Source organism: Mustela erminea, chromosome 11, assembly GCF_009829155.1.
Source record: "Mustela erminea isolate mMusErm1 chromosome 11, mMusErm1.Pri, whole genome shotgun sequence".
Classification (NCBI taxonomy): Eukaryota; Metazoa; Chordata; class Mammalia; order Carnivora; family Mustelidae; genus Mustela; species Mustela erminea.
This window is the reverse complement of record NC_045624.1, coordinates 92988380-93016006: the sequence shown is the minus strand read 5'-3', so window position 1 is coordinate 93016006 and position 27627 is coordinate 92988380. Positions and strand designations below refer to the sequence as shown.

The following is a 27627-nucleotide window of genomic DNA, read 5'->3' as shown; positions in this document are numbered from 1 at the left end:
CCCCTGGGGAAGGAGGAGGAGGAGGAGGAGCCGGGCGTGGACGGAGGGGCTGCGGGGGCGGGGGGTGGCGGGCGGCGGTCTGTCCTGGCGCGGTGCGCGCTTGGCACTTTCCGAAGCGGTAACTGGGGCTGGCGTCCCCGGCCTGAGGCTGGCGCCTAGGACAGAGGACCTGGGGTGGGGGGGCGGGTGTGCGGAGGGAGGAGCTGAGGGGACGCGGGTCTTGAGGGCGCAGGTCCTAGGGGTCCACGCCGCCTGCCCCGCACGCTGGGTCTGCAGGAGCTCACTCGAGTGGGACCGGGAGGCGGGATGCAGGGAGACCAATGGAGGGGGTCGGGAGCCGGGACGGCAGAGTCCAGCCGCGGCTTCTGGCCTCCGAGATCCTCCCCATCTCAGGGCTCCGGACCGGGACCCGCTGTGAGGGCTCCCGGCCAACCCATCCTTCCCTCTCTCCGGAGGCTGGGGCTGGCAACCCTGTGAACGGTCACCAGCTTTCCTTCAGACGCCCAACTAATTTCCCGGGCCGTGGGCCACGTGCGGGTGCCCGGTGAGGGACAGCTCTTAGGGAACTTGCTCTCTAGTGGCAGGCAGGTTCGAGCCTCCCCCAGGGCAGGCGGATTGCTCTGCTGGGGCTGGGAGCCTCTCAGTAATGCCCCCCTCTCCTGGCAAACAAGAGCAAGTTTGGAAGGAGGCAGAGACAGAGCAGGGAGGGAGGGGAGTCCTTTCCCATTGTATTAACTTTGTGTATAATTCACAGGACCCGGACTCAGCATTCACACAGCGATTTCCAACCGAGCTGAAGGGGTTCTTGCCTGCCCCACACCTGAATCTCCTCAGCCCACTTATGTGGCCTCTCCAGCAAATGACATAGCCGCTGGTCAAGCCCGGAAAGATTTACCCACAGTGCCTGTGAGCCCAGCGGCATGTGGACCATACGGGGTGGGGCGGGGGGGTGGTTCGAAGACAGAGTAGACCAGACAGGGCCCCTGAGGGCCCAGCTAGGGAGAGACTTGGCGTGACTTTAACCCAGCAAAGCTGTGTGCTGGGACATGCCACAGGGACTGTCCCTCGAAACTGAGGCAGGAGGTGCTTCTGTCTGGGGCTCGTCCCCTCCCTAGGGTTCCTTCTGTTTCCTGCAGTGAACACTGCCTTGCCTCGGGACACACGGCTTTTGCACCGGCTCAGACCCCAGCACAGACAGCCCTCCTGTGCCTCTTACCATAACCTGGTTTTTAAAGACTGTTCACAGCAGCTCCAGCCGCCGCGTGGGCCTGGGAGCACAAGTATTGGGTAGTCAGAGAATCTCGGAACCCATCAGTAGTATCTGAATGGGTGCCTGCCTAGATCTGTGAGTCCAGAATAGATTGGTAATGTCTGCCACGGGTGCTGGTGCAGACCATTAGGACACGTGTGTTTCCACAGGCTCCTTGAAGGTCAGCTGGCCCCACATGGGCCTCACAGCTGAGGCTGGAGCTCCCCGCGATGAAGGAGCGAGAAAGTGCGAGAAAGCACCGTGGGATTCAGTGGGTCAAGTTTGGCAGCAGTCAGCCCTGAGCCAAGGTTGTCTGGGAGGCTTTGGCCCCCTGAAATGGGTGGGAAAATCCAGGAGCCCCTGGGATGAACCACAGGCAGTTTGGTCCTCGGACTAATGGGAAAGAGAAGGGTCAGGTCAGGAAGCCCCTGGGCCCCTGCACGCAGCCACAGCCAGCCAGAGGGACACTGTGGGGGCTGCTGGCTCAGCCCCCGGACCAGGAGCAGGCCCCGGGGAGGCTCTGTACCCCTTCTGTTCAAGGCCCTTCCTTCACTTGGCACCGGCTCACCTTCGTCCGTGCTTGAAAGGCACTGGGGTTGTGTCAAGGTCTGGTCCCTAGGGTCCCACCCCAGCTCTGCCGTCCCAGCCATCTGAGGGCATGAGGAACCCCTGCCCCCAGCCTTAGATGGTGGTGCAGATGGGAGCACGTGCTATGCCTGGTAGGCTGTCAGCAGTGAGACATGCCAGCGCCTGTTGTCTCCCCCCAGAAACCACGCCGCCCTCCTGAGCTGTCCAAGCACCGCCCAGCCCCTGCCCCCAGCCAGCGTCCTTGTCCCTGCTCTGTACTCACCCTGTCATGTGTCCCCAGGCCGGTCCTGGCCACAGAGATGAAGCAAGCTCTTACCCGTAAATGTCCTCTTTGAGCCTCTGAATCATCATTCTTGAAACTGTCTTGGAATTTGCTCTGTGGCCCCCAGTTGAGTGTGTCAAGCAGGGAGGCTCGAGGCCGGGGCGGGGGGACGTCACTTCCCTGGGAATGCTTCTGAGTTCAGCTGGCTCACACATGGATCAGATTTGGGCCCAACAGCCTCTGCCAGGGAAAATAGAAACCGTAAAAAAAATGAGAATGGAATAGAAAGAAACTTTTCCTTGGCCACAGTGAGTCACCAACGGGAATATGAGCAAAAGCCTCGTGGGGAGCTGGGCAGGGGGTGGGGGTGGGGAGTTGGGGGCCCTCTGCCCCCAAGTGTCCGGGCAGGTGGAGAGCAGGGTGGCTGCTGTCCGGGCCAGGCCAGGACCTCCTGCTCCGTGCTTGGGGCTGGGACCCCACTTTCCCACGCATTTACCCTAGAAGGCCCTCGAGCTGGGCCCAGGCTCTGTCTGGGGGCAGAGAGGCAGCCATAAGGCCTGTTAGGGGGTCCCTTGGTGCCGAGGAGCAGGCCAGCTAACCAGACTCTCTGAGGGCAGCACGAGGCAGGTCCGGGGGAGGCTCGTGGCCTGTAGCTGCCATTCACCCCTTCAGGGTCCGGTGCCTCCTACTCCCGGGTGGGGTGTCGGGATGCAAGTTCAGGGGCTCTTGGGAACTAGTGAGGGTCTGCTGAACCCTCCAGCTTCCTGTACCCCCACCTCGGGGGGCTTCCTTTCACTCTCTGGTAGGGTCTGCCCAAGGGGCCACAGCAGGACCGGGCTTGCCAGGGAGAGGGCAAGCCGGGTGGGCCACTCTAGCTGTGTCCAAGGAGAGAAAGGAGAGTTTCTGGAGGAACCTGTGGGCCAGAGGCAAGTCCTCTGGAGAGGGAGCTGGAGGGGCTCTTCCCACCCTTGGTCAGGAGCAGGGGAGCCCTCAGAGGTCAGCATAAGCGCCATATTGGAGGAAGGGGGCCTTGCAGAGGCCCTGCAGGCTGCCAGGGAGGGCCAGGGGACATGTAGACAAAGCTTTCAGGTAGGGGTCACCAAGGCCACGATGCTGCTTTCAGCAATGTCCCCTGCCCCCACCATGGTGCGGTGGGGGAACTATGAGCTCCTACATTGGAAGGGGTGAGGAGGTGGAGAAGAATGGGAAGGAATGGAGGCCACCCTCTTTCTAGTCTGGTGGGGTCCACCCTACAGGGACGGGGAGGGAGGATGTTGTAGGTGGGATGAGAACCAGAAGGCTCAGAGGAGGTAGATCTGCCCTGCATGGTGAGGAAGGCCCCAGGATGGGCCTGGGGCAGGAGGGAGAGAGCTCCCACCATCCTGGAGGTCAGTCTTAGAACTGGGACCTCGAAGAGTTCCATTGACTTAGTCTGTAAGACCAAGGCTGGCTCAGGACCCCGGGGCCACTGCCCCACAGGGACAGAGCCTGAGGAGTCCTCTGTCTCTGCAGCTTGGACAGCTTCAAGGCAGTGTTGGCCTGGGCCTTGGGAAGTGTGAGGGTCACTCCCATTCTTGCCCCCATGACCTTGGCGCTGTTCCCTTCACCCACCGGACCTCAGTGTTCCTGCTTTCCAAATGTGGTCACTGGAAGCACTAGGAAATGCTGGGGGTGGGGCACGGGGTGGGGGCAGGGAGGGCACCCTCTACTGGCCCCTCTGGGGAAGAACTGAGCTCTGGGTCTAAAGATGTCCCCAGACCAGCCAGCCGGCCACCCCAGCAGGAGACCACCTCACCCCATGTCGCCGTGGCTACCACATTCCCGGTACTAGGAGACTAGGAGGCCCTCCACCTCCTAGTCTCCAGCCCACAGCCACCCCCAGTGACGGCCCCCTCCACCCTGCCCCACGTCCCGCACCTTTGGGCCCCCAGGCAATTTGTGCATGCCTCTGTGGCCTGTCTCCACGCTAGCTCACTGGCTCCTGGAGCTCCACAAGCAGCTGGCAGGCACAGAGACCATCTGCCCCAGACACAGTCAGGCTGCAGGGCACAGGAAGTGAGTGATGGACTGTCTGGAGACAGACAACAAGGGGAGGGTAACGACCAGTGGGGAGACAGAGTCCTGGTCTGTGAGACAAAAGATGGGGGATCTCAGAGGGGGAGACTCGACCCCCCTTAGGCTAGGACCCCCTGTCAGGCTCCCACGTCTCCGTCTCCGGTCCTAGCACGTGGAGGGCAGACAGGGACGGGATTCACACTTGTCCAGTAGGCTACCATCTTTCCCCGTCCCTAAGTGAGAAAGCAGCTGCTGCGGGAGAAGGGATATGTTCAGGTCACAGCATGTCAGCGGCGGGGAAGGGCCAGGAAGGACTTTGGAGCTGGACTGAATGCTCTTTCCATCTGGGCTCCCCAGCCTCTGGGCCCAGGCCAGGGGGCCGCGGTGGCGCTAGCCCAGTCTGCAGAGGCCCGAGTGTCACCTGGGCATTCACCCACCAACAATACCACACGCCCGGGGTTCGGCTGGTGCAGCCACAGGGCACAGGAACTGGGACAGGCATGAGTGGCAGAGCCGGGGAGGCCGCGAAGAGACCCTCCTTGGCTCCTGGGGCCTCGGGAAAGCAGCTTGGGCACCAAGGCTGGGCCTTGGGGGAAGCAGAGCCTCAGTACTGAGCTGGCCAAGCGGAGCCTTCCTCCACACCTGTCCAGCTGGCCCACGTGTCGGGGGTCCTCTCAGTGGAAGGCCTGGCAAGCCCAGGCTCTGGACAGCAGGCCCCGGGATCACGTCCCAGCTCCTCTCCGCCTCTTAGAGTCCTGGTTCTGTCTCTCAGGATCAAGGGAGAAGGCCCTGGGCCGGGCCCACTCTTCAGCTCCTCTCTCTGGGGAGTGGCCCCTAGAAATGCCCCCTTGCGTGCAGGGGGTCAGGCCGCTGGGGGGGCAGCATGGGACCTGGGGTTTCCCAGACAGTGTCTAGTCGGCCACACAACTGGCAGAACAATTTCCTTGGTTTCTGACATGTGATTTTCCACAGTCCAGTGTCCCCGCCCAGCTCACCAGGCCTGCTCTGCTGAGTGAGCAGAGTTCTCCCGGATTCCTTCCATCACCGCAGGACCCAGCTCCCGGGGAGATGGGGGTCACCACAGCCACCGGGGCCCTGCTGGCTGGCGGGGGGCAGGCGTCCAGTGCCGTGAGAGCATCTGTATATGTGGATGGGACCACGGTGTGCGGCGGAGGCAGCCGGACAGCCTGCCAGGGGCGCGTTCCAGGGGGACGGTTCCAGACGGCGTCTGCTGGGAAATGGACTGTGGATCCTGGTGGCTGTCCTCACCCAGATGAACTCCCGATGGGCTGAAGTTACAGTTAGAGGAGAAGCTGTCTGGCCTTCAAGGAAAACAGGGTTCTGAGTTTGGACTCCTCTCGGGAGAAGTTTCTGGGCAGAAACTGCATAAAAAGAATCAAGAACTTTGTCTGGATTAAAGTTTTAGTTTTCTATTCAAAATGTACTGAAGATCACCTAAAAGGGCAAACAGAATGCTGGGGGTGGAACTCCCTGGATGGAGAGAGCATTTCAGGGGCTCGGCAAGACTCCAGAGTGGCCTCCGAGCTTCCGCCTCTCCCCTCTGACAAGGGGTCACAAGGGCCATGAGGACTCCCTCCAACAAACCTAGAAAACTGGGCCCAATAAAATTCTTTACATTTTTAAACCAATCTGACCTTGTTTCCGTTTTTTAAAAGTGAGAAACAACACAGAATCCAGCAGTGCACCAAAGTACAAACATAAGTTTCCAGGAAATACTTGCAAACTGTTGACCTCATTAAAAATCACGAAAATGCAAATTAAAATCTGTGCTCGGTGCTACTTTTCCTGCGTGAGAGGCTCCGGGACAGAACATCTCCTGGTGGAGGCGGTGCTGGGGAGACCCCGAGCACGCCACTTGGGGTCATTTGGCTGCAAAGGACAGGATCAGGCTGAGCTTGCTCTACGAGTGTGTCCTACTGGGCTGGGGATGCCCGGAGCCAGAGATGTGACCTCAGGGTGTATCTGTGCCATGTCTCCAGACCAGTTTGCTGAGCTGCCCTGCACACTGGGAGGAGCCCACAATCCTCCCCAGGGAGCCAGACCTGCAGGAGAGCGAGGTCAACCCCTCTCCCTGCCCTCCCCCACTCTCTACATCTGTATGTCTTCACATACATGATGTACACACATGTGTGTTTATAGTGATACACATATCCCCTGAGGGCTCCCTCTCTCTGGAGAGCCCGGGCTGGAACCTCCCCCACAGCAGCCGAGTGGACCGACCATCCCATGGACACCTGGTGGGATGGGGCCCCTGCTGTCCGCTGCTGCCCAGCCTTCCCTGCCCACCCCCAGCCCCTCCATATCCCGAACTCCAGCTTACCACGTGTCCCAGGAAAGGCTGGGACCAGGTGACTGGACTCCAGCCTCCCCCTCGCTCCCCTCAGCCTCAGCCAGAGGGTGGGCCACATGCACACCCCACGGGGCTGCCCCGGGCCACCTTCCTGGGGGCCACGAGAGGACCGGATGGCTCAGCAGGCCGCAGCTCTTCTTCTTGGGAAACCGGATGCAGCCTTGTGAAGACCGCATGCCCCAGCACCCCCACCCTGAGGCGGGCTGTGGCCACACGGAGGTGCCCTGTGGCCCTGGGGGTGACAAGCCTGGTCGCACAACCCGTCCACAGGAACTCTGGGGAGCAAGGTATTGCGTTAGTCCCTGAGAAATCCTCCCCGGGTCCACCCAGACTAATGTGACACATTCCTGATTTCACTGGGAAGAAATGCCACCAACGTGGTGTGCATGTCCTATCTTGGGGACATGTTTGCTGTTCTTTCTGCTGGCAGACCCTTTTCTCAGACATCACTACTTTCGGTCCTTTACCCAAAGACCCCCTCTCATTGAGGATCTCTGCACTGCCCTGCACAGGCCTTCAGCCCTCCCCTGTGTCCCCTGGAACAGCCCACCCCACACCCCCACTTGGTAGCTGACATATTGACCCATGGGGCTACCCCGATGGCATTAATGCTCCATGGAAGCGCCCTGCCTGTGCTGATGCCCTGTGCCCTGCACCCTGTGACTTGGAGGTCCCTTTCCCCTGACTACAGGCTTGGTCATAGGCTACTCTGGCCAGCGGGACAGGAACATATGTGTCTCAAAAGGAGACTTGAAGAAGCGCTTGCAGAGTCCCTCCCCCCCCAGTCCCCCCAACTTTCCAGAACTGTGCGGGCAGACCTGGGCCGGCCTGCTGGAGAACGGACCACAGGGGCAGGCTGAGGCCCTGGGGGGCCGGCACCCTGCCAGGAGGACTATGAGGGTGACCGGGGAGGCTGGCCAAGCTGGGCTCATGCGGAGAGCAGCCTGGAGAGCTGGCCGGCATGCGAGCAGGTAGACCGTGCGGTTTCCATCTGCTGAGCTAAGTGGCTAGTCACTCGGCAAGAACTGACACCTCGGTGTTTATTACCTTTCTGCCGCCATCGTGACATCTACAACTGCCCCATCCCTGTTTAGAGGACGGCCCAGCACACACGGGCCTGAGTAAACGTCTATTAAAGTGTCTGGATATGGGCCAGATATCTTCGTGGGATCCCGTGAGCTGGAGAGCAGCGTCGGCTGGAACCGTGTGAGGACAGGAGTGTGGCCATCGCTAGAGCTCGCAAAGAGCATGGCAGACCACAAGCGCCCAGGGCTCTAGATCACTGACACAGGTCATCTGTGAACTTCAAAGATTAGCCGAGAGTCCCCGTCCTCTTTTGGAAGGTAATACCTTTGCATTATAACAAACCCTGATGAAGCCTAGCAGCAATAGGTAACACCCCCAGGAGAATGCTGCTGGTGTAGACCCGTATCATTGAGAGGACAGTGTGCCAGGCACTGCTGTCCCCGTGAGATTTAAAGACTACATCATCTCTGCGAAAGACACCAAGTCTCCAAAATGTAAAACCTGCCTGAAAGATACCAGTTAAGAGCTCCATTATGTAGCAAATGAAACTTTAATGAAAAAAAAAATCAGTCTAATACCCAGGTTTGAATAGTTTCGGATAGCACTGAGGGTCCTGTGTCTCAGCTGATTGACACAGGGACAGTCGAACGACGACTTGTAACCTGCAACTTCTGATTGCTGAAAATGGCTTCTCAGTTAAGACAGGGTCGGCTGTGAGTGATGGAAAGCCCAATGTAACAGTGGTTTACGTAAGGTAGAAACTTGCTCTTTCATATAAATAAAACTCAGAGGCAATCCATCCAGAGCTGGCATGGCAGCCTAACCACCACCGGAGGTTCCAGCTCCTCTCATCTTGTTACTCCAGCATCCTCAACTTGTGGCTTCCGTCTCCTGGTGCAAAATAGCTGCTTGAGATCCAGCCATCATGCCATCATCCCAGCCAGCTGAAAGGAGGAAAGGAATAGCAGAACAAAATTTCTCCCTTTAAGAACACTTTCTAGAAGTTTACACAAAAGGTCCAAGTTGAATCCAGTGGCCTTGCCCAGAGTGCAGTCACGGGTCATCCCCAGTTCCACAGGAAGCTGAGCAGTACAGCTTTTTTTCCAATGGCCTCATGCCAACCAAGTCTCAGGAGTTCTCTCATTGAACAAGGAGTCCATAATAGGTGCTGAAGAATAATCAGTCTACGGCAGATGATGTTTTCTCCAGAGTCCGGAGAGATTACTAAACTCATAGGAAGGTACGGAAAAATACCCAGTGTGTTGTGGAGGGCAGTGTTGAAAGTACTCACATTCCTGCATGCTCGCCAGCAGACCTGAGCCCGCAGCCCAGCCAACTGTGTGAGAAGCGGGAACCAACTCCAGTGGGCAAGGGGGGCCCCTAGCAGGCGTGTACCCTGACTCCAGAGCTCCTGGCCCCAGAGGGGGTTCTGGAGTACCCCAGGGTGGTGGGAGGGTCGTGTCAGGGCTAGAACCTGCAGCGGCTCTCTCTCTGTCCCCTCTTCCTGACAGCCAATCTTCTCGAAGATGTGCCCCACGCTCCTCTCTCTGCTTCCTCAGTGTCAGGCAGCTGCACCCGCGTCTGGCATTCTAACCAGCCCCTCGACCACCCAGGGCCACCATGGCTCCTCTCAGAACCTCCTTCTCTTGGACAGGATTGGGGTCACCCAGATCTCTAGGCTAGCTCCCTGCCTCCTCCCCTGCTTCTGGGGCGGGTCCTCTGCACATGGCCCCACGCAGTCCACACCATATAGATGCCCTTCACCTGCCGTAGGTTAGGACCCTCCCCCTCTCAAATCCTGTCCTGTGTACTAGCATGGTCCCCAAAGAAGGGGAGGCAGACTTGGTGTCTAGAACCCCAAAGACATGGAAGTCTGGGGGTACCCTCAGCCCATGTATATCCAAGGCCAGCCCTCAGGGACTCCTGTGGGGCTGTGTAAGCCCAGCCAGGCCAGCCCCCAACCGCACAGGCTTGCCTTGGGCACAGGCCCTCTCCTGGTAGGTAGTGCTTGCCAAGGGCAGCAAAGGTCAGGTCATATGCCTTTTGGGCCAGGATGACTTGCTCAGTCAAAAAGCATTATCGACTGAGTCCGTGAGCAGGCACTGGCACCCTGAGCTCATGCAGGAAGGACCCCCACCCCGGGAGCCTTCTCTCCAGCAGAGGAGACCGGATCCACCGCCCAGCAGGCTGAGGGGCGTGGAGGAAGGCCTGCCAGGGTTTCATTACAAAGGGAGGAGCGAGTGGGCTGGGCCAGGCAAGTCCCTGTGGGGAAGGGATCGCGTCCTGGAGAGGGGCAGGGCAAGGTCCAGAAGACCCCGCCGGAAGGGAGCCGCAAGGATCGCGGCAGGACGGGGTCAGTGTGGACGGGGGTTAGGGCAGTGGGAGGCCTGGGTGGGTCTGCAGGAAGCTGGCTCACACTGGGGTTCTATCCCATGGGCAGAGGGGCTCCCTGCAGCTGAGGGGAGTCACGGAGATTGGAAGGACCGCAGGGTGCAAGGAGGCCAGGCTGGAGACGATACTGGGGCAGCACCCTCAAAACCTGGGCTCCGCAGATGGGGAGGGAGGGGGGGTGAGGCCACTGGTTGTAACGGGTGGGAGGGGTTTGAGGGGGACCCACGGGAAGAGCATTTCCAGGGGAGGGTAATCCCTGCAGATAGCTGGTCAGACATTCCTGAACCGAGGGGCAGGAACTAGACAGTGTGGATTTGGGGGTGACTGATGGGAAGGTCAGACGCCCCCAGGGAGGGTGTGGGGAGCAGTGATCCTACCCGACCCAGGTGTGATGTAAGGATCAGATGCGAGGCAGAGGTGGCCACTTGGCCCTATGTCCCCTTGAGAGCTTGTGGGGCTGGCAGGGTCCCCAGGGCCTAAGCTAGGTTGGGCGTCGGGTGGTCCCTCCAGCTATGTGCTGGGTCTGCAATCCTACCAGTGGGGGTCGTCAGAAACGGGGATGGCACCCCTGCCTGCCTGACTCCCGCCCTGCCCCTGCACTCCAGTGGGCTCAGGACCCCCAGCTGCCCAACCACTCAGGGCTGCTGGCAGCAGGTCTCTTGAACACTGCTTACTGTGCAAGCTCATTGTAGAAAAATCAGAAAACAGGCAAAAAACCAAGTGATTATGGTTAAGTTGTATCAAATGTATCCCCCCTGCAAGTAACAGATTCATAACAAGTAACAGTTTTATAACATCGGAAGCACATAGGCTGGGAGGTTTGTGAGGCAGTCAGCCTCTCTGGGTCCCATCCTTGAAATAAGAGAAATAACAGAAATAATACCTCAGTCTCTGTCCCCATCCCTGACACGGAGCTCCTGAAACCCTTGGAATTTCCCAAGCCACAAGAGCCCTGGGAGCTTCTCTTGCTCTAACATTCAGCCTTGATCCCGTTTCCAGAATAGAGATCTTAAATCTATTGGAATTTCCTGGCTGAAGGGAATGTCTTTCATTCTAACGAGCCCCTCTGGGTGGGCTCCAGGATGATTTCAGGAAGGGTGGTAGTCACCAGAAGGATCAAGCCACGGTGAGGAGCCTGGAGCGTTCTGCCTCACCCCCACACCCCCGGGAATGGAGAGGGGCTGGAGACTTGCTTGATGATGGAGGCTGTCTCCGTGAACCCCGACGTACAGTCAGGCAGTCAGGCGCACAGAAGCACCTGGGCCTAAGGTGGACATCTGGAGTCGGGTGGTGGCTGAGTCCCTGACCTGTAGAACAGCCAGCCAGTGCTCGAGAATTGTCCAGGGCGGGAGTCAGAAGGCGTGTGAGAGTCAAGGAGACACAGGAGTGTTTTTCCAGGACAAGATCCCAACGCTGCAGTTAACCATCTGTGCAATGGCAGGCAAGTTCCTTAACCCTCTGTGCCTCTGTCCCCTCCCTGGCAACAGGGGGGGCATGGAGCTCACCCGGGAACATCTTGGCCATTGAAGAGTTGACACGTGATCGAGCTTAGGACAACGACCGGCAGAGGGCGCTGATCTAACTATGTGTGTGCGCAAATGCTTAAAAAACATATTATTAAAATCTCAAACATATGCACCCGTGGAGAGATGATATACTGCACTTCCTGCCCATCTAAGTTATCGGTTCATGGCCCGTCTTGTTTCTTCTGTGTCCCACCATTTCCTCTAGGCAGGATCACTGGAAGCAAGGCCCAGACATCATATGACTTCACCAGGAAATAGTTTGTTGCGCATTTCTAAAAGAAAGGACCGCCTCTGCCTCTCTCTCCGCAACATAGCCTCCAATCGGTCTTGACCACAATTCCCCGAGCATTCAGAGCTGCTGTTACTCAGCATGCACATGTACCCAGCTGCCCCACGCATTCTCCGTTCTGCAGCTGGGTTGCTTGAACTGGGACCCAAAGGAGGCCCCCGCTGTTCCCTGTATGTGTCTGTGGCTCTGATGCAGGAGGACGCCTGACCACTCCCTGTTATGATCAGGACACCGGGCAGTTACGCACTCTGGAGAGGGTGGGGGAGGAAGGGTGTCTGCAGGAGGGGAGGGCAGCCCCCACCCCACTCCCCACCAGAGGGGCTGTGGGGTCTGGTATCCAGCCACCCGCTCACCCTCCATTCTCATCTCAGGTGAGCTGTAAGGAGTCTGACACAACTGCTCACACCTGTTGGTTTCTAGGGCACCAGCTTGCCGGTTCTCTCCAGGCCCTGGGGACAGTCTCCCTCTTCCATTACGGGGAACCCTGCCCTCCCTCCGGGGGGCCTCCTCACTCCCTCACTGTAGCTCCTTTGGTTTCCGCAGGTCCCGTTTGGAGCCCCACTCCTGAGCTCCTTAGGACTTGGCGGGAGCTTGTCCTCCCTTCTCCACTAGGGCAGCCAGATCCAGCCCCCACGACGGGTTTCGTCAGCTCCACTCACACGCCTCGTCCCAGCGGGCACCTCCCAGCTGGCCTCTCAGAGGGGTCTCCTGGCTTTCCCCCTTGCCCCGAGCTGCTCTCTGGACAGCAGTGGGGACTTGTGGAAGCTGAGTGGGGTCACGTCCTGCCCCTGCTCAAAGTCTCTCCTCTGACTCTGGGGGAAAGCAGCCTGCAGCCCAAGGACTGCACTTTTTAGCCCCTCGCTGCTTATTCTGCGCTGACCCCACAGGTCCTCCCTCTTCCTGGCAGGTGCCCCCCCCCCCCCACGAGACCCTTCACCTGGACCTCTGCGAGGTCACTGTTCAGATAGTCTCTGCTCAGTGAGCCATCCTGGGCCCTCCTCCCCGAGGACCGCAGCTCCCTCCCCCAACCCCAGCCACCCCTGCAGCCTCCCCCTGCCTCCTCCCGTCCCCGGGACCGAGTTCTGCCTGCAGCACCCGGTGCTCCTCACCGTGGTTCCAGCTCCCCAGTGCCGTGTAGTGAGCGGCCCCAGAGCTGAGAGGCTTCTAGCAGCGCCGATGACTCCATGTGGAGTCAGTTAGAGTCCCGGGTGCGATGCTAGTCAGCCGCGAGCAGGAGGCACACCCCGTCCTCTGCTCCCCTGGCCTCTAGTTGCCCCGGAGCCAGCCCAAGTTTCTCTCCATGGCAGCTGTCTTCTGAGCAGAAGACATGGAAGCTACAAGCCGTCTTCAGACGAAACACAGAGGAGGTCCCAGAGCATCGCCCCTGCTGCATTCTGTTGGTCAGACAGAGCAAGTCCCAGGGCCGGCGCAGGATCAGAGGGGACGAGACCCTGCCTCCTGCCGAGGGCTCTGTGCACCCACGCTGCCAAAACCCACTGCACCCTCTGGCATCTGGCTCAGTACATGCCTTCACTTAATCGTTGTCCCCTTGCTTCCACTAAAATGCAATGGAGGCAGAGATTCCTGCGTGTCTAGTACACCGCGCCCAGCGTGCTCAGACCAGTGCGTGGGGAAAAGCAGGATTTTGCTGAGGTGACGTCTCAGAGGTCAAAGGCCAGTGCTCTGGGACCTTGGAAACAGCCTTTCAGCCCCAAACATCAGTTTCTCCAACTGTAAGATGGGAACATGACATTAAGACCAATTCCACAGGACTGAGAACAGAAATACAACATAACACATAAGTAGCAGAGTACTTGGCCTCCAGCCAGCTTCCTGTAAATGTCAGCAGTGCACTGATGAGGACCCCGGGCCCGCCTCGTCACCCAGACTCCATCGCCTTCCAACCACACAGGGTCCTGACCTGGACGCCCCCCGGAGCAGCAGCCCAACCACCTGTCTTCCTCTGGGGAAGGACGGTCTCTGACCTTGACCTGCCCCACGACTTAGGGCAACATGCTGCCTCCCTGTCTGACTTCTCAAGACCCTCCACCCTCTGGGCTGCCATCCAGTGCAACCGGACTTGCCAGCCCAGGGCTGTCCCTGAAGCCACTACACTGGGACTCCCCATCATCGTAGCTGTGTTTCATTTCAATGGTAACAGTAGTAAGTGGGAAAATACCTAAATAAAGTACACTGGTTTTTGTTAACCTTCACAATGAAAACTGCCAGTTATTTCACCAGGAACAGATGGGCTTATTCAGGAGTAAGAGAATTTCAACCCCAGTACAAACACACTGGGCAAAACCCTAAGCAAGTCTGGGAATGAGGAGAAATGGGGTGACTCGGGAGGGGCTGTTATGAGCCCAAAGTGCTTGCGACGAAGGAAGCTGGGAGTGGGAAGTAAGTTGTGGCCCTGGGACGAGGGATGTGTCTCTCACTCCTGCAGGTGTCGCAGCCTTGGGCATGGTCCAGTCCAGGTGAGGGCCCTGCGGGCTCTTCCTGTCGGGTCAGCGATGGACCCAGGGGAAGCCCGTGAGCGCCCCCTGCCGCAGCTCCCCCCTCCATCTCTGGGGGGTTTACCCCGTACAGACCTGCAGTCACGTTCATTCCAGAGCGTGGTGAGGTTTTAGGCTGCTGTGCTACTAGCAGAATAAACTGTGGTGGGAAGAGTAGACAACTTTGTCAAGTTGGGATGGAGTTCAAGTCACAAACGTCTCTCTTCTCAGAGGCCCTGGGACCCCTTGGCTCCCCACTACGGGCAACCACAGAGCCAGGCTGGTTGGCCAAATGAACCCAGAGAATTCCGGTGAATGACATGCCTCTACTCCATTGTTCTCAGGCCAGATTCCCATGGCGAGGGGAGTCGGGGGCTGTCCTCCACCCTCTGGCCCTGACTCACCCCCCTGGATCCTGACCCCCAGCCTCTTGCTGATCCAGATTTGTATGTGTTTGTATGAACACCCAGGGCGCTGGGTTTAGGAAGTGGGCCTTGAGACCCAGTAAGGTCATGAGAGTGGAGGCCTCCCAGATGGGATCAGGGCCCTTGTGAAAGAGGTGCTGTTTCTCACCCCTTCTACCCTGTTGGGGACACAGCGGGACGTGTGCAGCTCTCCCCAGCACGGAACCTACAATCCCGGCCTTCTGAACGGTAAGAAGTAAATCTCTGTGGTTTATAAGCCACCAGTACTGGTGTTCATTATAGCCACCCAAACGGGCCAAGACACCATCCAATCAGCAGCCAACCTTCTCCTCCAAAGGCAGTAAAGCGTGTGTGTATTATACAACCTCCCATGCCCTTGGCGAGCCGTAGCCCCTAAGACTAGCACATCCATTCTTGTCAGAAATGAAATCCTGGGGCCCTGATACCTCTTTGCAGATCAGGGACCGTTGGCCGTGGGGCCCACCAGCGGAGTCCAGAGCTGACCCTAGGTCAGAGCACCCTCAGGGGGGAAGGGTGAATGGTGTCCCCCTCCCATTCATGTCCACCTGGAACCTTATTTGGAATAAGGGTCTTTGCAGATGTCATTAAGATAGGAAATTTCAAGGAGCGCCTGGGTGGCTCAGTCGGTGAAGCGTCTGCCTTCGGCTCAAGTCCTGATCTCAGGGTCCTGGGTTCCAGCCCTGCCTCCAGCTCCCTGATTAGTGGGGAGTCTGCTTCTCCCTCTGCCCCTGCTGCTTCCCTGCTTGTGCTCTCTCATTCCTTTTCTCCTTCTCTCTCTCAAGTAAGAAAAATCTTAAAAAATAAAAAATAAAAGAAAGATAAGAAATTTCAAGACGAAGTCATCCTGGGTTAGGGTGATCCTTAAACCCAATGACTGGGACCTTCATAAGAAAAAAGGAAGGGAGAGGGTGAGGCAGCCACCAGCCTAGGCCCACCAGGAGCCCCTGGAAGCTGGAAGAGGCAGGAAGGGTCCTCCCTGGAGCCTCCAGAGGAAGCCTGGCCCTGTTCACCCCTAGATCTTAGAACTCTGGCCTCCAGAATTGGGAGAGAATAAATTCCTGTCATGTGAAGCGACTCGATTTGTTGAGAACTGAAAATGCCAGGTGCTACGGGTAAACTGTCTCCCCCACACCCCTCAAATTCCTACACTGCAGCCCTAACCCCCGGTGGGACTGTATTTGGAGACAGGGCTTTTGGGAAATTATATGGTTAAATGGGGTCATAAGGGTAAGGTCTCGATTCAATGGGATTAGCAGCAGGTGGCAAGGCAGAGATCTCCTCGAGCTCTCTACAGATCATCATCAGGCCCTGTGAGCCGGGAGAGGAAGCCTAGGAACGAAGTCTCCCTGCCTGCACCTTGATGCTGGCCTCCCAGCCTCCAGGCCGTGAGAAATGTCTGTCATTCAAGCTTTCACTGCGGTGTTTTGTGATGGCCTGAGCTGACTGAGGCAGCAGGTACCCCGTACCCACGGGGTGTGGAGGGAAGCTCAGGAAGGCGCAGGGCCAGCAGCATCAGCAGTCTGACCACGTGCCCTCCGGAATGCTGCCGGCAAGCAGCCTGGAAAGACGGGAACCCAAAGCCGGGGTGGGCCCCAGAGCAGGCAGGGCAGAGGCCTGGCCCCACCGGCCAAGGGCAGGTGCAAAGTGCACCAAAGTGAATTTTTGAGAAGCTGGCCCACAGGGAGGTTTTGTGAAGGTCACCCGCAGGGACCTCTCTGAGCTGGAAATGGAAACAGGAAACAGGATTCATCTTGGAAAAATGCAAACTCACATATCTGGGCAAAATTAATCCATACCATAGGTGGGAGGACTGCAGCCCTTAGGGCGGCCGTGAGGGCCCAGGCAAGGGCCATTGGTGTAGCCTCTCTCTTTGAGGGGTGGTCTCAGCATGGGGAGACGCCCTGAGGCTGGGGACTTAGGCATCTGGGAACCCCAAGGCAGGCTTAGTGGGAGTAGAGGGCTCAGGTTTCTACTTCTCAGTGGGCCAGATGGCAACCTAATGGTCCAGGGAGTGGTGGGCAGAGACAGCACCCCGCCCAGCAGTGCTGTGGCTTTGCTCATGGGGCCCAGGCCTCCACTCAGCGGCACGGGCTCCTTCCCCCCCACAGAACCTCCCTGGGCCTGCAGAAAGCCTCATGCTCCTCAGTTTTGCAAGCTGCCAAGCATTTGTAAATATAAATGTGTAAATGTGATGGGTCGTTAGAATTTGCCTCTGCCCCCAGGAAGGGACCCAGGTGCCCTGGCCAGAGACAGAGGACATTAAGAGGGAAGAAAATGGTTTCAGGAGAGAAATGGCTGCCCCCTGAGGAGAGGCAGGAACCCACAGGTGGGGAACAAGGCTCTGATCCCTTCTATAGCCCCTGGCAGCGCCTCCTTCCCCATTGGCCAGAGAAACGAGCACAGGAAAAGAAAAAGGAGAAAGGAGCTGACGGCCAGGCCACCTTGTGTGCCAGGAGGGCAGGCTGCTGTTGGAGAGGGAAGAGACCTGCCTGAGGCACCTTCCTCCCCCAGCCCTGTGCCCACCATCTGGGACAGGAGGCCTCCAGGGAGAGAAGAGGAAGGACAGGGGTGGGAACAGGGTTGCACATGGCCTGTTGCCCCTGTTCATCTGAGCATGGGCCAAACCAGCTGCAGCAGAAGGAATCCAACATGTAGTACCTGGAGATGAGAGAGACACTCCATACTGTCGGGATGTCTGTTTTCCCAAACTGATCTACACAATCAAAACAGTCCCGGTGTTGGAAAAGGTTTGGCTGGTGTGATTTTTGTTTTCATTGTGTTGGATATGGTTACCAAGTCAGCTTCCAGAAGTCCTTCCTACAAACTGCCAGCTCCCGCACGCCGACAGGTGCACTGGTCAGACAATCTGGTTCGAGTTTCGAGTAGGGTTCTTCTGCGAAATTCCTACCGTGCTCTTGCCAATTTTTCCATTAAATCATCGTCTTTTTCTTATTTATCTGTGGACAGTTTCACAATTACAGGAATTAGACCATTCCCAAACACATGACACTCACTTTCCCCCCTGCTGGCCTTTTAATTAATTCTTATGGCATTCTCAATTTCAGTATGGTCCAGTTTACTATTCTTTTCTCCCCCTTCCCTAGGTTTATTGTGATAGACATTAGTCGACTTTCCAGGACCTTTTTTGTTTGCTTTTTAGATTTGGACGTTTTATGCATCTGGATTTCATTTTGGTGTTAAGGAGTGACGGAGGAAGCCAACTTCTATTTTTCCAAATGGCCGGCCAAGGGTACCAAGGCCGGGGGGCGGAAACACCTTACTGGGTCCGAAACCCCTCGACCGCAAGTTTTGACCTGGCGCTCCGTAGCGCCCCGCCCCGCGCGTCCAGCCCCCGCCGCGCTCTCCACCCCACCCCCGTACGCCGCACCCCCACGCCCTGCTCTCCCCGCCCCCACACTCCCGCGCTCCCAGAGCACTAACCCTAACCCTACCGGCCCCCGCCGCGCATCCCGCCCCCGCCGCTCCCCGCCGGCCTCTCGCGCCGGGCCCCTACCTACAGCGCGTCCCCCTCGCCCCGCCCCGCCCCGCCCCGCCCCGCCCCAGCGCTCCGCTGCCCCCATCACTCCACTCCACCCCAGCGCTCCGCAGCCCCACCCCCGGCTCGGCTCTCCGCGGCTCCACCTTCGCGCTCGCCCAGCGGCTCGCTGGCCCCACCCCCGCCCCGCCCCGCCCCCCGCTCTTCCCGGGCCCGCCCCCCGCACCCGCGCTCTCTAGGTCGCTCGGCGGTTTTTTACATAAAAGGCGTGGCCTCTGGTGCTATTTGCATGGAGACCCGGCCGCGGGCGCAAACGCTCGGCGGTGGGGCCGGAGGCGCCCCGAGCCGCCCGGGGTGTGCGGGGCGCGGCCCGCTCGCTCGCTCCGCCGGGTGCCACGTCCCCCGCCAGCCCGCCTCGGGCACCTTTCTTCCGGCTTCCGCGCACCTCTTCCCGGCGGCGGCCCGCGCGGAGCCAGGATGCTACCGCGGCGGCGGCGAGCGCGGACCGGCTCCCCCGGCGGCCCGGCCCGCCCCGGCCCCGCCTGCCCCTGCTCGCCGCGCTTCCCGGGGGTCGCCATCCACCTGGCCGAGCCGCGCATGGGCCGCAGCCGCCGCGCCTTCCTCACGCGCCTGGCGCTCTCTAAGGGCTTCCGGGTCCTGGACGCTTACAGGTGCGCGGTCGCGGAGAAGCCTGCGGCCCGGGGCCGCCCTGGGGCGCCTGCCCGCGGCGCCTTCGTGGTTGGAGGGCGCCTGCACCAGGGGCGCGGGGCGGGTGCTGCGCCCTCAGGGCTCCGAGGGACGGCTGTGCGCGTATGGCCCGGCCAGCACGGTCCGCGGACGCTGCTGCGTGGTGGGAGCCCTCATGTCGGTGTTCAGACTTCGCCGCGGACCAGCCACTTTCGCGAGCCGCGTTTCTTTTCAGCGGAGGACGTTAAGGTCTAAACCGACTCACCTGGCAGTGAAGGGGCCCGCGGTTTCGGATTCCAGTTGACCACGGCTCTTGGTGCTTTCCTGGCTTTCCCCGAATATCCTCTCCGCAGCGGGTGCTCGCGGTTAGGGCCAGGAGTGCTCTGTGGGACCAGCAGAGGGCGTGTGCCCGGGGCTCTGGAAGGAGCCAGAGGGCCGTTTGGGGTGGTTGAGGGTATCACCGGCTCACCGCCTTCTGCCCTGGGCGAGTGCGTCTTGCCCTGTTAGCCAGGCCGACCTCGCCCCTCAGGCAGAGACAGCGACGCGAGGCTCCGAGATCAGCAAAAATCCTGGGCTGGGTGCGGAGACACTGCTGCGATTAAGGAAATGGGTTCCCGTAGGTTTGAAGTTGACAGAGCAAGCAAACCAGGGGCCAGTCCCCCAGCAGCTTTAGTTCTGGTTTGTTTTGAAGTGATGTAACCTTTCCCAGTGGTTAGACCCTCTCAGAGGAGTTTAGTGTGCGGGGGTCTAAGCCTCTAAGCCCTTTGGCTTATGAGTTTGTTTAATCTTTGCAACAACCCTCCGTGGTAGTCACGTTGTTAACGGCTTTAAAGAGGAGGAAATCAGGGCACAGAGAAGTGAGATGCAGCGTGTGTGGCCGAGCTGGGGTTCAGACCCAAGCAGCTTGGGTTCAGCAGAGGGAGAGGCTCAGGGCCTGGCCTCCATTCTCAGGGGCCGAGGGAAAGGATGGATGAGTGGACAGAAACTTGGGCTGGGCCGCAGCTCTGTGGGTGGTGGGGTGGCACATGCGTTCATTGGCGAGGAGGGGCTTTCTGAGGAGGTTGTTGGAAGCAGGAACAGGTGCTTGCCAGACGGAGGGGACTGTGAGCCAAGGCGGAGCAAGGCAGGAAGGACCTCTGGGCGTCAGCTTTGTCCCCTCTCTCTGCCCAGCTCCGAGGTGACGCATGTGGTAATGGAACAGACCTCGGCAGAGGAGGCCAGGTGCTGGCAGGAGCGTAGGGCGGCAGCCTCTCCTCCAGAGGGCACCCGCCCGGCACTGCTGGACATCAGCTGGTTCACGGAAAGCATGGCAGCTGGATGGCCTGTGCCCGTGGAGCCTCGGCACCGTCTGGAGGTGAGCTGGGTGGCCTGGCCTGGGGCCGGCGAGGAATGCTGGTGCAGGCTGTGGCTCGGAGGGGACAGGTGACCTGTCAGCAGCACCACCGGGCAGACAGATGAGGGGGACAGTGGGGCTCAGTGCAGACCACCAGGGGCCCTGGGAGGCCAGGCCTTCCCAGCTCCTGCTCTCACCATTGCTATGAGCTCTTGGGGTCTAGTCATTTCGAGCATCTTCAGGCCTTTCTTGCTCAAGTATTGAGATGGTCCGTGCCAGTCAGATGACCCGAGGACTCCTGGGTGGGTCCGTGGCTGCTGCCCTGTGCAGTGTTTCCTGGGGGATGCAGGTGTGTGTGGGCTCAGAGTCGGGCGTCCCAAGTTCAGACCTGGGCTCTGCCTGTGGGCCATGAGCTGCCATCCCTGTCTGTGAGGGGGACGATGAGCACTGCTAGCCCACTTGACCGAGAGGGCTTCAGGAGGTGGAGCACTCACCAGGTGCAGTGATAGGAAGCATAGTCCCTGAGAGCCCACAGGGGCCGTGCCTGCCACTGCGGTGGGTGAGGACCCCCTCCTCGGCCTGCTCTGCCCCTCCTGTCCTTGTTGGGATGGGGCTCCAGGGGCTGCCTGACCCCGGGAACCCTCAGCCTCCGCATGGCCTCTGTATCACCCGTCCCCAGGCGGCTGTGCCCGGGAAAGGGCCGCCCGGCCCCGTGAGGGTGCCACCTTACGCCTGCCAGCGCCCCACGCCACTCACACACCCCAACACCAGCCTCTCGGTGAGCCCTGGGTTCCCAGCCTCCCCGGGGTGGGGCCAGACCTGCTCCCGGGAGCCCTGCTACTGTGCCCTATCCCAGCTTGGGGACAGGTGGGTGGGAGCTGGAGGATGGGGAGCCGGGCCCCCTCCCCCCTCACCAAGGGCCTTTCCCGGCAGGAGGCTCTGGAGGTGCTTGCAGAGGCCGCAGGCTTTGAGGGCAGTGAGGGCCGCTTCCTCTCCTTCCGCAGAGCCGCCGCGGTGCTCAAGGCCCTTCCGAGCCAGGTCACAGCCCCGAGCCAGCTGCAGGGGCTGCCCAACTTTGGAGAACACTCCTGCAGGGTCGTCCAGGTGGGTGCTCCACACACTCAGCCTGGTGGAGTCGGGCATGCAGGCAGGTGGGTGAGGTGGCCTGGAGACTGTGAGCGCAGGGATTGGCAAGTGGGTGAGGTGGCCCAGAGACTGTGAGCGCGGGGGTCGGGGGCTCAGGAAAGCGGTGCAGGCCAGCTTCTGGTCCCGGGAAAGCCGCTCTCTACTCACGTTCCTCGTCTGTAAATGGGGCCACACCATGGGGCTGGGAGGGGCCGGGCAGGACTGGTAGCTGGCATCGCCAGCGGTGGCCTGCTGTCTGGGATGGTGGACGGGAGCCCTTGACTTGGAGCACCTCCTTTTAACATACAGAGTATGTAAGAAACCAAAATGTTAGGTCCTTCGCGTGTCCTGTGAAGTGGGCCATCTAAGGGGTACACTTGCCCCTGGGAGAACATGTGGGGACCAGATGTACTTTTGAACTCAGTTAAGCTTTTACGCAAAGTCCTGTTGAATATGTCCCCCGTGTTTGGAAAAGCCGTGGTTTACGTATCTTGGGACCTGCCATTCATCTGAAAGGTGGCCCGTGTTCCCTGGGCCGAGAGCCATGAAGCCAGGAGCACTGATGCCTCCCCAGGCGTGGTCTGTATTTCCAAGTGGGTCCTGATCGGGTGAGGCTGCCTTGCTGAGTGTTGGGGTTCCGCCTGGCCATTGTGCCCTGCCCTTGTCTCCAGTTGGGCTGAGCCTTTTGCTTGGTCCCCCAGGAGCTGCTGGAACATGGGGTGTGTGAGGAGGTGGAGAGGGTCCGGCGGTCAGAGCGGTACCAGACCATGAAGGTACGTGCAGGGTGGACCCCAGCAGGGGCTTGGAGCCCTCCCGGGGAGCACAGCACGGCTCCATCCGTGGACGGGAAGCGAGCAGAGCGCCCACCTTGGAGGAGGTGTCACGGAGGCGGCGGCAGCTGGCTGACACCCGATGTGCATGAGGCAGCCAGGTTGAGCGGGGCGAGGGCAAGCTCGTGCTGAGCGCGGGGCAGTGCATTCATCACTCGGCAGTGCCTGTTCTCATCAGACTGTCAGTGGGACAGTGCCCAGTGTGCCGTGTCCACCGGCATCTTGAACGGAGCGTGCTGGACGAAACTAACTTCCTCCCGGAGCCAACTCTACGGGCTTCCCCTCCTCGCATGGTCTCCCTCTTTATGATCTCGCCTGTCGCCCTGCCTGTTGCCCTGCCTGTGTCCATAGCACATATGCCCCTGTTCCTCCTGCCTCCAACAGGATGTGCCCAAGCTCTTGTGGCCGCCTCCATCTCGCTGCTCTTACACCTGTCCAATCAGCGACCAGCTGGGGCAGGGGGCTTCCCTGGCAGGGTGTGCCGTTGGTGCTCTGGGCGTGGCCCCGAATGTGCTAGGGGCCGACGGGGGGCTTCAGAGAGGGAGAGGAGCCATGTGTGAAGGATGGAGGGTCCCAGGTGAGCGCCCAGCAGAGAGGTGGGTCAACAACCAGAAGTTCATTGTTTAAGCAACATGGTGGTTCTGAGCATTTTTTCTGTCGGCACTCGGACTCTTGGTTCAGGGAGTCGAGGGAAGGAAGGACCGCCAGCATAGCCCGAGAGGGGCAGGGCTGTAGCCAGAGGAAGCAGGGCTCGGGGACCCAAGGCCACCAGAGTGGCGCACTGGCCCACTTGCCAGCTGAGACGCGGCCATGGAAGCTCCTGTTCCATGGGTTACAGCCACTGCCATGGCACAGGCCTGACCTTCTGTTTTATTTCCAAAAATTGCCAGAGAGGGGATTGGCTAGAGCAGGTGCCTATCTCTGACCAGTGAGCTGTGGTCAGGAAGGAAAGAGTGACTTGCTAGGGCTGGGGTCCAGGCCCCCCACCCATGTGGAAAGCCCATGTGGTGTCAGCTGCCCCCAACGAGAGGTTGGCCCCCATGCTGTACTTCCTTGTGGCCAGGTAGTGACTCCTGCTTGGTGTGGTTCCCAGTGGGCAGGAGGCTGTGGCCATGACTGGTGTGTGATGCTGGACCTGCATGGGTTCTGGGGAGAGAGTTTGCCAGAGCAGGGGCCCTTGGAGGGAGGTGCAGCGGGGTCTGTCTGGGCTGTTCCCTGTGCAGGCCAGCCTAGGGGTTTGAATCCTGCCTGTGTGTGCACCGTGTGGCCTTGGGCAGGCTGCTGGAACCAGACAGCCGGGAGTGGCTATGGGGCAGCCCAGGGCAGTGCTGCCCTTGCCAACGGTCGTGGCCATCTGTGTTTACTGTCAGGGCTTTGCTCCTGACCACACTGTGCTCGTCTCCCAAACAGCTTTTCACTGGGATCTTTGGGGTTGGGGTAAAGACTGCTGACCGCTGGTACCGGGACGGGCTGCGGACCCTGGACAGCCTCCACGAACAGCTCCAAAGGCTGACCCAGCAGCAGAGAGCAGGTGAGCCTCTGAGAAGGGCAGGACCCTGGGCTGCCCGCACCTGGAGCCCTCAGCACCGGCCCATGGCGCATGCCGGGGGGCTTCCTGGACGGTAGGGTATGGGGTCAGTGCATGGAGATCCTGGGGCAGGCAGGCCTCTCTGTTTGGCGGGGTGGAGTCTGGATCCGTTGCAGCCCATCCACAGCAAACAGCGATGGTGACAGTGACTGCTATGATGTCCGCGCCTCCTGGCTGGACCAGGAACGGGAGGCTGGGTCTCAGTGGCCAGTGCCCTATGCGCAGCTTGCCGGCACGGGGCTGGTGTCCTGGCGTGCTGGCAGATGGCATGGGGACCTGTGTGGCAGGAGTGGCTCAGGTCAGGGCCTAAGATGGCAGGGGTCCCCATGCCGTGGAATGAGTGTGAGCTTGAGAGTGGGTCAGGCCTGGGCTGGATCCTGCCTTGGCCCCTAGCTGGTGACCATGGCCCTGGGACTTGACTTCTCTGAGCCTCCATTACATTGTCTATGAAGCGCGTGGTTCCGTGAGCAGCTCTGTGTGAGGCCAGTGGGTTGCAGGGCTTAGACGCTCTGTCCTCCCCGCGTGACTGGGGTTGGGGGCCCTGGCCGAGGTCGTTCAGCAGCCTGTCACCCACCGCATCTTGGAATATTTCCCCTGGGCTGGGGGGGTGCTGTATAGGGGACCCCATGCCATGAGACCCAGAGAATCACATGTCTGTGACAGAGGAGCTGTCACTGCTGGTGCCACTCGGCCGCTCGGCCCCCATGATGTTTTCAGGAACCACCTACTGAGAGTCTGTGCCCCCAGGCGCTGTTGCTGCCCCCTGAAACCTCTCCTGACTGTGCAGGAGGTAGCTGTGCCCCCGTTGGTGCCGAGATGGGCCAGGGCTCCGGTGAAGGGGTTCTGTCTCTTTCACATCCTTATCACCTCTGGCCCATTTTATGGAGAGGAAAACTGAGGCCTCAAGGGGTAGGGTCTGCATCATGAGGGCATCCACACCAGCACCCTGATGGGACGGACAGTCGTTGCCATGATGGGGAGTGGGTGGGGTACGTGGGGGCTTCTGCCCTTTCGTGCATCTGCCCACGGATCTACGGTTTCCTCTACCTCAAAGTGAGGAGGGTCCGGTGGAGAGTGCGACCGGTGGGGCGGGGACGGTCAGGGGCCCGTGCTTCTGCAGGACTCCAGCACTACCGTGAGCTGAGCATCCCGGTGCAGCGGCCAGAAGCCGAGGCCCTGCAGCAGGAGGTGGAGGCTGCCGCGGTGGACATCCTGCCCGGGGCCACTGTGACACTGGTGGGCGGCTTCCGGAGGTGAGGGGGTCTGAAGGCCCTCGGGGAAGGCACGGAGCAGGCCTTGCTCCTGGGACCAGGGAGTGCATGGCTGCCACAGCCCTGCGTGGCCTGAGTCAGACGGGTTGATGGTGCCCCCGCAGGGGTAAGTTGCACGGCCACGATGTGGACTTGCTACTCAGCCATCCCCAGGAGGGCCTGGTGGCAGGGCTCCTGCCCCATGTGATGCGCCGCCTGGAGAGGCAGGTGAGGGGCTCGGGCTGCCTGGGCTGGGAGGACTGTGGGACCCGGGTTTCTGCCCTGGCTCTGCCCCGCGGCTGCGGCCACACCTGCTCGGCCCGCAGGGCCTTGTCCTGTACCACCAGCACCACCGCGGCCACCCCGAAGACACTGCGTACCACCGGACCCGGCACAGCCACACCATGGACGCCTTTGAGAGGAGTTTCTGCATTTTCTGCCTTCCACATTCCCCAGGGGCTGCAGCGGGGGGCGCCCACAGGCGGGCCGTGCGCGTGGACCTGGTGGCGGTCCCTGTCAGCCAGCTCCCATTCGCCCTGCTTGGCTGGACGGGCTCTAAGGTAAGTGCGTGCCATGGGGGCTGGGCCGGGGGCTTCAGGGGGTCGCGGCTCTGCCACAACCTTGCTCTCCCCAGCATTTCGAGCGGGAGCTGCGCCGCTTCAGCCGGAAGGAGAGAGGGCTGTGCCTGAACAGCCATGGGCTCTTTGACCCCGAGCAGGTGTGTCGCTGGGGGGACGCCTGGGGGAGGAACCTGCTGGCCTTGGGCTGCCCTTCCGCAAGCCCTCCCCACACCCTTCCTGAGGAGGCCCCGCGGAGGCCATGGCGGGGGTGGGGGCGCTCCCAGGCCATGACACCCACACTCTTGCTGTAGAAGATGCTGCTCCGTGTCGCCTCCGAGGAAGACATATTCAGGCACCTGGGCCTCGAGTACCTTCCTCCAGAGCAGAGAAACGCCTGAATCTGCCTGCCTGGCCTACTCAGCGCTGGCAAGCCAGGCCCCGTGGGCTCCGGGAGAAGCTGCGATGCTGCCCCAGGCCCTCGCCCCTGCCGACCCCTGACCGGAGCCCCACCGTGCAGGGCGCTTCTCGCCCCCTCCCCAACTTCCAGTCCAGGATCTAATGAAATGAGCACGTTGTCCAAACCAAGCTCTGTGTTCTGAGCGTGCTGCTGTGACGGGGGAACGCGGGGCACCTGGCCCCCATTGGCTATGGGGTAATGGTTGGGGGTTGGGGACAGGGGCCACCATGGCAGGGTGCCACTGGGCCAGTGAGAACATGACTGGCGCTATCTCCCTGGTGGGGCGGTTGCGGAGCCTGAGGTGGTGGATGGCGGTCTCCCAGGGCTCCGAGCCGGGGGATGAGGGCCTGGAGCACCCCCTGCCCCGAGAGTCCGCCAACATCTGGAGAAGGACAGGACGCAGAGCTGGAGCTGGGGTGGGTGGGGCAGAGACTTTCGGGTGCTGACCCCCACCTCCCAAGCAGGCGTCCCAGCTCTGCCTTTGCTCTTCCAAGCTCTGTCCTTGGGCCTTTAACAGCAGGTCGATCAGCATCCCCCCTCGTTCCTCACATTCTGCAGCTCCCCTCCTCTGCACACCTCCCCCCCGCTCTGACTGAGCCGCACACGCCCGTGGGGCCATCATGGAGGGGCACTGAGTGTGCGTAGTCCCCTGCTTGGCCCTCGGGCCTGCTCCCGCTCCAGTGCCCTCGCTGCTGGACTATCCACTTGGAACACTGTCCTGACGCACAGGTCTTTGTCAGGTTAGGGCTCCCCGGACCACTCTCTGGAATAAAAAATATTTTTTAAAGTAACTTGCAGTAACCTTGACTCTTTTTGGTGTATGGTTTGACGACTTGTAACGTGTAGACACGTCCACCTCCACCAGGCCAGCCTTGAAATAAAACAGCCAGTGGTTGTACCAGCAAAATGGGTTTCTTGGGAACGGCAGAGGAGCCGCGGTCAGAACAGGACCAGGAGGAGGAGGTTGGGAGGGGCTGCTCTGTGCGAGTCGGATGGAGGAAGTCAGGGGCTCTGGTGAAGCCTGGGGGCAGGGCAGGCTCCCTCCCGAGCTGGTGCGGCTTCCAGACTCCTCTAAGAGAGGCGGCCTTCCCACAGCGTGCTCAGCATCAGGATGCCCTGCGCTGTCCCGTCGCCGTCACGTGCTCTCACGGTGCTTCCCTGTCCCTGCGGGTGTCCTTCTACAGAATGTCCTGTGAGTGCAGGTAGACTCCCTGTGCACTTCTAAGACCAACCCCTCCAACGGTGCCTCTGAGAGTCGTCTGGGCACCCGCTGTTCCCCCTTCCACCCGCAGAGCCCCCAGAGTTGGGCCGTCCGCCTGGCGAGAACCTCATGTCCAGGTTCCAGTGACAAGACACCGAGAAGCAGCACAGACTTGGACGTGCAGGTTTTCCTTTGTCTCGGGCACACGGTGAGACGCGGGGTTTCCTGGGCTCATGCGGTGAGGGTGTGCCACTTTCCGAGACTGCGCCAACTTGTCCTGCAGGGCGCCAGCATCGCACCTGCACCGGCGTGGTGTCCCCGGAGCCCGGCACCGGGTCCTTGGCTACACTCGCAGTATCCCGGGGGCGCGTGGCCATTCTGTGGGCGGGCGAGTGTTCACTC

The 27627-nt window shown here is 60.3% G+C and overlaps 1 protein-coding gene and 1 long non-coding RNA gene across 11 annotated transcripts; one reads left to right on the top strand and one right to left on the bottom strand.

Moving 5' to 3' along the window:
- Positions 1–11: 11 nt before the first annotated feature.
- LOC116568629 lies at positions 12–19232 on the bottom strand. Of its 2 annotated transcripts, none has more exons than XR_004276709.1 (3): positions 19147–19232; positions 2100–2339; positions 12–471 (listed from the first exon to the last, which is right to left on the bottom strand). It is a non-coding gene; the product is annotated as an uncharacterized LOC116568629 (long non-coding RNA). The 2 variants fall into 2 exon arrangements; XR_004276710.1 differs by having other exon boundaries at positions 12–270.
- On the top strand, positions 18455–26815 carry POLM (DNA polymerase mu). Of its 9 annotated transcripts, none has more exons than XM_032304153.1 (11): positions 18456–18865; positions 20052–20235; positions 20894–20992; positions 21148–21318; positions 22041–22112; positions 23580–23700; positions 24878–25010; positions 25133–25235; positions 25334–25567; positions 25642–25725; positions 25879–26815. In XM_032304153.1, exons 1-11 carry the CDS (start codon positions 18672–18674, stop codon positions 25963–25965), a joined length of 1482 nt encoding a protein of 493 aa, XP_032160044.1. In that variant the 5' UTR covers positions 18456–18671; the 3' UTR covers positions 25966–26815. The 9 variants fall into 9 exon arrangements, with proteins under 9 accessions (XP_032160045.1, XP_032160044.1, XP_032160048.1 ...); XM_032304157.1 differs by having other exon boundaries at positions 18754–19197; XM_032304154.1 differs by lacking the exon at positions 20894–20992 and having other exon boundaries at positions 18455–18865.
- Positions 26816–27627: the final 812 nt, after the last annotated feature.

Bases quoted from the DNA above. Each gene is read 5' to 3' on its own strand.
- POLM (XM_032304149.1), top strand. From the start codon at position 19,744: ATGCAGCGTGTGTGGCCGAGCTGGGGTTCAGACCCAAGCAGCTTGGGT. The intron at 25,011-25,132 runs GTGAGGGGGTCT...GTGCCCCCGCAG, and splicing joins CTGGTGGGCGGCTTCCGGAG to GGGTAAGTTGCACGGCCACG. The intron at 25,726-25,878 runs GTGTGTCGCTGG...CTCTTGCTGTAG, and splicing joins GGCTCTTTGACCCCGAGCAG to AAGATGCTGCTCCGTGTCGC.